Source organism: Talpa europaea, assembly GCF_964194135.1.
Source record: "Talpa europaea genome assembly, chromosome: 9".
NCBI lineage: Eukaryota > Metazoa > Chordata > Mammalia > Eulipotyphla > Talpidae > Talpa > Talpa europaea.
In genome coordinates, this window is record NC_140076.1 from 66,454,421 (window position 1) to 66,464,625 (window position 10,205).

The following is a 10,205-nucleotide window of genomic DNA, read 5'->3' on the forward strand; positions in this document are numbered from 1 at the left end:
TGAGAGCCCCAGGTGATACTTCTGCACATTCAAACTTGAGAAACCCCGATACAATGCACAACAAACTAAAGACCTGAATCAGGGGAGGGGCCCAGGCTGCCTGCTTCCGGCTACACCTAGACCGGGAGTCCATGGACCTCCAGCCAGCCAGCCTTCACCACCATCACCAACACACATGGAGTGCAGAGAGGAAAAGCTGCCCTTCACACACTGGGGGGTCTAAGAATCAGCTGAAGCTTTGGAGTAACGGTATCAAATGATTTTATTACAAAACTTAAGCCATTTTCACTTTTCTAAAAAAAAACACAAACATGAGAATAAAATAAACACCCCAAGACTCACTAGCCCTTGCAGGATAGGAAGAAGCCTGGACAGAAAGCCTGCAAATATTTTCCTTATCCCCAATGTCTGTGCTTCCTCACAATTCTAGGGTCCTGTGTTTTGTTGCCTCTTACAGGAAAGGCAACTGAAGCTATACGGTTCATGTATGAGGCTCACGACGACTTGAAGGCTCTCTGATGCCAGTAGCTTGTACAACTGGGTCTGCGACTCTGAGAAACAGTATCAAATGAGCACTATCACCCCTACTCCCACCTAACCTTTCCTGTCCTTGGTCTTTGAAATGGCCTCTTTGGGACTGCCTATGTTTCTTCATTGTAGCTTTTCCTATACCTAAGCACAAATCCTAAAATCCGCAGCTTCCAAGTTCAAGTATAAAGGTCTGTTTCAGGACAACACCAAATCGCTGTAGTGTTTCTTTGGGTCTCTGTAGTGTTCACTCCCAAGGGTGTCATCCCCTTGGGACAGGCGAGCCAGACAGCAACCCGTGAAGGGGCATACAGGTTCACCTTTCCTAACACCAAACCTGTTCCCTGTTCAATCTGGATACCGCCCCCCAGTCAAGGCTGAATCTTGAAGTCAGTGATGACCTTGCCCTGTCTTCATTCTGAAATTGTACTCTTATGAACTGTATCTGTTCTTCACCACTAATTCAGTGGCGCTTCCAAAAGGTGCCAGGCATAGCCTAAAAAAGAAAGTGAAGCCAATCAAAATGGCACTCTTAATGAAAAACAACATATACTTAATTTTATTTTCCTCAAGAAATTTATGATTTAACTAGAAAGATTTGAATTGGTTTACATTACATAATGGAATGGAGGTCTTCCACAGGCACAAAAATATAACTTCACTCTTGAGTGAGTACCTGCAATAGCCAATGCTCTTGCTGTGTTCACTCACTGATGTTTACACTGAATCAATAGCTTAAATAATTATATACACAAACAACAAAGTTTGGTGAGGGGATAGGGCATGATGGTTACCAACTATGGCTGAGTAAGAGCCCACTGCTTACTAACCGAATTCCTAATGTTTCAGCAACCCTGCAGAAAAGCACCCTGGACAACCTACCTATCAAAGAGTTCAACCCTGTTTTGTGCTTCTTCAGCTGACTGTTTAAAATTTAATTCCAAATGTAATAAAAAAGGGAGTTCTCACAACAGAAGAATCCCACAGTAATCAAGAGTGGTAAATTGAAACCCCAACTGAATAAAAGGAAATTCGGCAGGGTTTACAGCAGACTTAGGACCCCATCTAGGATGCCACTTTAGAATGCGTGACTTGATTTTATATTCAAGTTGCAAATTAACTCATGTCCAGGGGTGAGATTCACTGCAGCAATTTCAGAAAAACAAGACTTTCATTGGAATGTCCCTGGTGCACACCGATCATCCCAGCTGGTTTCTAATGAAGCATCTACTCAGAGCTTAAACGTTTAGCTCTGGTGGCAGAGGAAAGTACCTACCCAGAAACGCTACTAATTAGTTCTCAGTGAAAAATGACTCAGAACAACAGCTGAAGTCCATCTGCAGTGATTACTTCTCTGATGAGACAAAGACACTAACCTGTTTTCTGCCCATTTTATAATCTCTACATCAGGGAGAAATGCTCCTGGCAAAGAGGGGATATCAGACCTTAGGAAGCATCCTGGGATGGAGCTGGAGGGTCCTGGCTTTCCGGCTCCGGGGGTGGTGCTGGCACAGCTTCTTTTTTCTGGGCTGCCAGAAACTCATGAATTGCTCGTTCTATCTGTGGCCTGAAGATGTGGTTTAGTTTAGGATCCACCACCTGAGAAATAATTCTGTCCACTCCAGCCTCCAACATGCCTGACCTGTGGAGACAAATTGGTCCTTCATTACTTGGTTCCTCTGAGACTCAGCTTTCACCCCTCAACAAGTGTCATGTGAGAGCTCCCTACGCCTGACCTGGACAACCTACATATCAGAGAGTTCAAGCCCATAGTCATGCTCTGGAGGGGCAATTCACAACAGGATGCTGATTCACCATCTCACCCACTCCCATGCCAGTTTTACAAAGGAACCAAACAAAACTAAGCAGCCTGGCCCGGAGCACCTGAGGACAAGGACAGAGCTGAGAGCCCTCATCACACTGCCCAAGCCCACGAGCTTCAAGCTTCACTCCATTCCTTCAGCCTTGTCTCTCACCAGCAAAGTAGCAGGAGCCCCCCTGTCACCCCCACACCCCCAGCAGCAACCTGGCTACTCATCCTCAACCCTCAGACAGCACAAATTTGTTCACAACAGGGTAAGTCCACACAGCCCTCAGCTGTGGCTGTTACCCAAAATACCGGGAACTTGGAAGCAAACAAACAGATAAAAAAATGAGCTCTATGTTCCTAAGCAACTAAAATATACCCCACTCCTTTGTGAAGGACAAAGATTAGTTAAAATTGACCACTGTCTGTTCAGATGCTCTAAGTGGGGTAGTGAGGAAGATTGTAGTGACAGGAAATAAACTACATTTGAACAGTTTGGGAAACAGTCCATGCAGGTTCAAGCTGAAACGTTCTTCTCAAAGGAACAGAACACTGCAATACCATCACAGGCACACAGGCAGGTTTTCTTATATCCTTTAGACCTGAGAGTTTGAGGCCATGCAAGCTGTTGCTGGGGGTAAAAATAGGCAATAGTAACTAGGGAAATGGTGCGCCGGGATAAGCAAGGAAATAAATGGTGAGGGTAAATGGTCACAAGTGAGACAGAAATGGCCCTGAACTGTTAGGCTGGATAGTGAATAAAGTGCTCCTGGACTCTGGTAACAAGTAGCTTACCAACCCTAGATATAAACGCACCGCCAGTGGAGAATCAAGGGCACTTCTGGGTAGATCTGCACTAGACAGTTAGGTGTCCCTGAAGATGCAGCACAACACAGCTAGGTCAGCAGTCAGAAAGCAAAGCCACCTCTCCTGAATCAAGGCAATACACTGGTCTGCCTCTCAATTCCAATCACAGGGCTCTCTAGTGGATGTATAGGATTGATCAGGAGAAACAAAATGGCAGAGAAGAGCTCGCTTTCCTGGAGACCATTAAAGTGTTTGGGAGAAACATGAAATCTTGCCAGGAGCCAAAACAGAAGACCAAATGAACAAATAGCAAGTAGTTAAAAGACTTATTAGTTGTAATTAGGTTCAATGGCAGAACAGGGACTTCCTATTTTGCCCTTGACATTGTAGGACTGGGGTCCAGCTCTAGGCCTGAACGGCTAGGCAGGACAACGAGTGCAGAGGGCCACAGTGTTTCATCCGATGAAAGCGTCCTACGGCCAAGGGGTCGATCTTTCTGTCAAAGTATCATTAGGATTTGCCTCAAATTCAAAATGTTAGCAAGAATTACAGAAAGATGCCCACTATTAAATCCAAAATCAAGTTTTCAGGTTAAGTGAAATACATAAAAGATCAAATCAAAAAGCAGGGAAATTTAGACAGGTGGTAAAACTACGAAAAAAATCAAGGAAATGATTAGTGTGCAAGTCAGAAGTAGGTAACTTCCGAGAAGGGGAAGGTGTACCTGGGAGAGGAGGGAAGCAGGGTGTTTGGAGGGTGCTGGTAAAGTTCTATTTCTCAACCTGGTGGTGATTACAGGCACGCTCCAGTTCTTTGTCCCACGGTCCTGTTCCATGCACTATGCAAAAAGTGCCACAAGTACCCTCCAGGAGGGCACCAATGCTCACTGGAAATTAACAGGAATGTTGACAGTCTTCATATTGCTAAAGGCATCTTTACACATATTTCAAAATATTCAGGGTTTTATTTTCTTAATATGCTGGCCAATGCTCTAGAAGGCAAGGTAAACACAAAGTTTATCTGTCCTGTGACTTAAGTTGTAAAGTAGGCTTTTTGTGAAGATGAGCAACACTACAGGTGAGGACCAGTGCCAGAGGAGTAAGAGCTTGATCAGTGAGTGGCAGCTACTGCCTCCTCTTAGGAGGAGCCATATGCCCCTAGTCTGCTCCCTAAACAACAGAAAGGCACTGGGTAATGATTTCCATTCGCATCCCTTGATTGGATAGGTTACCCCACAGCCTGGGTAACTCCTGCCCCTTTGGCCTTTTTAAAAAGATTCAGATTTCAGCAGCAGCCATCAGCCATCCTGAAAGTGCTAGTTTGTTACTGAAAACCCTTTACTACTTCTTAAACCTTTTTATTCTGAAATCATGTATTCATAGGCAGTTGTGAAGAAACGAGCAGGAGGTCCATGCAGCCTCCCTCTCACTTCCCCCTCCCCCTCCAATGTCAGTGCTGGGGCACAGCCTCGTGTGTATCAGACTTGTGATTGCTGGTTTCTGCTCGCAATTCTGCTTACTTACTGAACCACACTCTGCCTCAGACCATTTCGCAATTGGTTTTTGTTCATTGTAGGATTCCACTCTTGTTTGTCCAGATGTGTCGACACAAAATTATCCACTTTCTGCCTCAGGTTTTGGTACGCTGGCTAAAATATTAAAAAGAAGGGGCAAGGTCAGATATACACACCAAATTTTGGGCACGGCTTTTTACAGAAATGTAGGTTTAAGTCTGAAGCATGCTTCCACCACAAGTCTGAAGATGCCCCTGCAGCACAGCAGAGCCCAGATAAATGACTATCACCTGCACCACCTCTACAGTGGGTGGGCACAAGGCCACACTTATTATTTCACTTACTTTTTAAATCACTCTAGAAAGGGCATCCTACTAGCTCTCCTGGCCCCCATTTTAGAGATCATACATTTAACCTTAGAAAAAGTAAACAATTCACTACATACATATGGCTAACATGTGGCAAAGTCACAGTGTAGGGTAAGGAAAAATGTCAGGCTTTTCTGCCCTCCTGCCATCAGGATAGATGATGGATCCTTGCGGTCCCGAATGCATGCCTGATGGCGGGCACCTGGAATAGGGTGTGGGCAGCTGTAGATAGGATTCACCTGGGCTAAGACTGGGCTTTTAAGGGCGGCGTCATGAGGACACCAGTAGAAGCCGAAAGAGAAGCAGAACTACGAGAGAGCCCAGGTAGAGTGAAGACGGGCTGGGAGGCCTGTCAGCCTCCCGGACCCCCAGCATCCCTGCCTGCCATATACCTGGTATAATCCCAATAAAGGCCTGAAAACCCGCCAAGGTCTCCAGGACTCTGTCCTCCTTTACCCTGTCTGCATGGGATCATAGAAAACCTGCTCCGTGGCCCAGTCCTGCCCCTACACACGGTTAGGCCCAAACTATTTCTAAAGCAAAGGAACTGGGTTCTAGTCCAGATCCATCACTTATTAGCTCTCTGACTCTAGGCAAATCACCCAATCCCTAGAATTCAATTATTTCCAATTGTAAAAACGAATTATTACTACCTTACAGAGTGCTCTCAGCAGCAAAGAAGGGCTCAGAAAGTTCTCTGCATGAATGAGGGGCCACCCAAACCCCAGCATAACATAAGAATGGAGACTGAAGTCAAAGCCCCAGAATACTGAGGCTGAGGGGCAGTAAAACTTAAGTCCAAAAAGGGGCTAAGAGGCATGTATTGGTCTCAAATGTTCTCCACCCAGCTTGGATCAGGACAACAAAACTTAGTGAACAAAGGAGGGGCAGGTTGAGTCTCCAATACCTTCTGGTGCTATATCAGCTGCTGCTCTCCAATCCAAGAGTGCACACTGCTGTTCAGCCCTGTACTCCTCTTCCTGTCTTACTGCACATGTAGGATAAGTCCTGACCCCACTGATGCTGAGTGTAGCAATGTGGTATCTCTGGTCCATGGAGTGGCAGTGACAAGAGACCTTAAATGTAGCCGTGCTATGTCATTCGCCTCTTGAGTTCTGGTGACCCTCTTCTGAGGGCACATCCTGGGTAACTCCTGTCCCTTTGGCCTGGACCCAGGATGAGTACCTATAGCTCCAACTCAGTTTGGATTCAAGTTTAGGCAACCTGCAGGCTACCTCGGTGAGCTGAACTTTAGTTGACCTGCAGTTCAAATTGGCAAAGGAATCAGCAGACCCTAACTCCATGAGCAGACTCTTACAAAAGGCCCAGAGAACTGATTCACAGATATAAGATTCTCCCTTAAATCTGGGGAAAAGACGACAGGAAGGTGGGTGTGTAGTACAGCTAACCCACGTACTCTCTGCTAGTGACCCTTTCCTGGTAACTGTCTTCCTCCCTTCACAAGGGCAAGGCAGTGGGGGCTATGTTCTCCTGGCCACAGGAGTGAATGCTTGACCCAAATACCAATGCACATTCCCTGCAATTGTTTGAACTTGAGCTGAGAATCTCTTTCTAGAGGGATTTCCCTTAAAAACTTCAAGAGCCTTGGGGGAGGAGGGGACTAAGTATATACAGTTCTAATAAGTTTTCTGGTGATAATGATGCTGCTTGGATTGCAATGTGATCCAAGGATGACACTTTGTGAAGCAGGGGGCTAAAGCAACAAAGGACCCAGTAAGAAGTGCCTGAAAACTCTTCAACGATTAGAACCACCTGGTAACTATGGGGAAGGGCTAAGGAGATGCTGAACAGGGAAGGTTCCAACTCCATCCCTCCCCAACAGCTGCTCAATATGCCTACTACGTTGAGTAAGCAATACAAAACCTAGTGGAACATAAGAAATACGAATGGAGAACTCGTGATGGGAAGATGAGAACACCGAGTCCTGGGAAAGGTGAAAGCTGTCAATAGGTATCTGGGACCCTTAAATTAGGAAAATCAAACACCTTTCTTCAAGGACAGCACTTCTACTTGGGTCCTTGATGTTGGAGAGTAACAGAATAAATCACTTACTATCTAGAATCCATCTGGACTGCTGGTCAGTACTCTACCCCAGAGTACACGGTTTGAAGACTGGATAGTGACTTACTCATTCTGGGCTTGCCTTCAGTATAGCTAGCCCACTACAGACCAATACATGTTCAGTGACTAACTGAATTAGGTCTTTCCCTAACTTAAAGATCTAGTTTTAAGCTAACACTCATGCTCAGAGGTAAGAAAAAGATCTCCATGACAGGCTCACTCCAGAGAAATCACTTCCCCAGGAGTCCAGTCAGTAAGAGAGCCTCTTAAATCTACAATGAAATAGAAAAGTATCTGAAAGAAAGAAAATGACCATCCCAGCAACTACTGTCTGACACCAAAGAACAAGATTTTACTGACTCCAAATAACCCTGGCAATTAACTAGGTAGAGTGAAACAGCATTTCACTGAAGGGGGTAGGGATGTATGAAGGGAGGGAGGGGTTGACATGGCATAAGGACCAAAAATAGGCACCAAATCCTCTTTCATTAACGACGGGGTACAAAAATCAGGGTGCTGCTTCTAGAACAACGTGCTTTCATTCAATTGCAAAATCGTCTGCAAATCCCGTCGCTAGAGAAAAGGAAGAACCATTGCACCATTCCTGAGGCTAGTGCGTTGGAATTACTCCCCACCCCGGCTTGGTCACCATCCTCAGCAGCGCGGCGTCAAGGAGTCCCACCTCGAGAAAGAGCAGGTCTGGGTTCATAAGCGCAGCACGCCCTACCCAAGTTTAAAAAAGCGACTGGGCTTGCAGGCACAGGGCGAGCAGAGAGCCCACGTGTGCCCGCACTCAGAGCGCCTCTGCGCTGCCCCAAGCGGCCTCTCACTTCTCTGCTGAGATTTTTAAAAAGTATCTTTTGTTTTCCTCTGCTGGGGAACAGGAGAGCCGCGACCTCGGCGGCCTCCGCTCCACGCTGCCTCCCTCGGGCCCCGAGGCCTCCCTTACCTTGGTGTCCACGTCGGCCAGGCAGTCCCGGCGGAAGCTGTCGAACAGCCCCCGGCTCTTGAGCTGCTCCACGATGAGCGCGATGAGCTGCGGGTCGCCGGGGGGCAGGGAGGCCGGGTTGAGGGCGCCCCCGCCGCCGGCCCCCGCCGCGCCCGCCGCCGCGCCCGCCGAGGCCGAGCCCGCTCCGCCCCCGCCCACCGCGCCCGCGCCCCCGGCCCCGTCCGCCATGGCCGCGCCCCGGGCCCGCGCGGGAGACCGACGGCGGCTTCCTCTCAGGGACGGCGGGCCCGGGTCGTGCAGAGGCAGCGAATGGACCGGAGAGGGTGGTGGCGGCGGCGGAGGAGGAGGCGGAGGAGGAGGCAGCGGGGGAGGCGGCGGCGGCCGAGCCGGAGGCAGCGGAGGTGGTGGTCGCGGCGGCCGAAACCGCCCACTCAATCTCGGGCGCTCTGAGGATGACGTAACCTGGGGCGTTTGCATTGTGGGGCGGGAGGCTTTCGACTGTCATCTCCCGCTTTCTTATAGGCAAAAGTCTGGCGACGAAAACTACAATTCCCGGCAGGCGCCGGACTCGCTCGTCCCTAGTTTTCCGGGCATTATGGGAATTGTAGGCCCCGGCCTCGTGATTGCTGCTACCTGGGCTGGCCTCTTTCACGAGGGTGTTACGGGCCTACCTGGGCGGCAGCGTGTCCCAACAGTGCCTGATTATAAGAATTATCTGTGAGGCTAATTAAAGGTACAGGTGAACAGGTTTTTTATTTAGAGATTCTGATTCAGTGTTTCGTGGCCTGGGAATCTGTGCTTTAAACATGCGCTTCGTCTATTTGATCCTGGAAATTTGGGAAACCGTCCAGTTTCTATTCAACAGTGTGTGGTTTTATTTCCCCTCTTTATGATTTTAATAACAATGCATACTTATTTTATAAAGTTGTGAAATAACGCAAAATTGCGAGGAGAAATGAAAGTCTCACTGAAATCTCTGTGATAAGCCTCCCAGATATTAAATCTTTTCAGTGATAATGTAATAAAAGCGGCACCATTATCGCCGCTACTTTTCAGAGGCAGAAGTAGTGACACAGAGATTTTGTTGTTCTGATCACAGAGGCAGAGGACGACGTTTTAAACTGGTTTCCTGAATCCAATCTTGCCATGTTTAGAAAAGGTACACCGCATCCTGGCATCTTACACAAGGTAAGGCTTTATTCTGATTTTTTTGTAGCCACAGTTCACCACTGGAACTCCATGCCACCACCAACTACCCTCTCTTCCTTTCAGCCTTTTGTCAGATATTAGCTCAACTCCTGTCCACAACTTTGCCAATTCTGTTAGTGTTATCTCTTCATATTATGTAAGTAGTAGGAGTATGTAAATAATAAATTATGCCATATCCTTGGCTCCTGGCAAGAGACAGAATACAGAGCTGGGATGCTCTCCCTCCAACATTTCCTGTGCAGAGAGTTTAACCTTCAAAATAAATGTTCAGGTGTTAGACTCATCCTTTAACAGCAGCTCAGCCTTTCCCTGGAAAGGTTAATGACAAACATTCTGTCATAATGCGCTACCATCCTGGAGACCACTTAATGCCTATTCCTAGTAATTGGCCCCACACTTACCAAACCCCTGTAGCCCCAGGAGAAACCCATCTAGTTGGGGCTGCCTGGACTCCATGTTCATTCTCTTTCAAGCTCCCTTATCACTTTGACCAGCCTCACCTTCATTTTTTATTTTGCCACATCACATCTTACTCTCTTTGCTCAAGGAAAACTTTTGACCCTCAGACCTAATCCAGAAGTGTCTGTCAGAGCCTCATTCTTGTTGCCATTATTGTAATTAAAGTGAATAATGTCTAAACTAATTGGCCAACTGTTTCCCCTGCTGGAGTGTAAACTTTAGAATTGGGACTGTGACTTGTTCATCGCTATGTCCCCAGCCCCCAGCACAATATACCTAACTCAAAGTGAAAGCTTAGGTTTCTGTTTCCTGGTGTCATATGATAGGATAGGAGACAGGAAGGGTGGGGATGGGTCATCTGTGACCATGCCATTGAGAAAAGAAAGAATGTAGTAGGAGATGATGGGTTAGTCTGTCATGACCTAAATGGGTGAGGGATCTTGCAGCATGGTGGCAGATGGCTTACCCCTTGGCAATCTCTCT

At 47.3% G+C, this 10,205-nt stretch overlaps 1 protein-coding gene across 1 annotated transcript; it reads right to left on the bottom strand.

Annotated features, from left to right (window-relative positions):
- Positions 1 to 1,951: 1,951 nt before the first annotated feature.
- Positions 1,952 to 8,282, bottom strand: BOD1 (biorientation of chromosomes in cell division 1; the record flags this gene model as incomplete). Its single annotated transcript, XM_084244311.1, has 3 exons — positions 1,952 to 2,170; positions 4,666 to 4,790; positions 8,055 to 8,282. 3 exons carry the CDS (start codon positions 8,280 to 8,282, stop codon positions 1,975 to 1,977), a joined length of 549 nt encoding a protein of 182 aa, XP_084100437.1. The 3' UTR covers positions 1,952 to 1,974.
- Between the last annotated feature and the right edge of the window lie 1,923 nt (positions 8,283 to 10,205).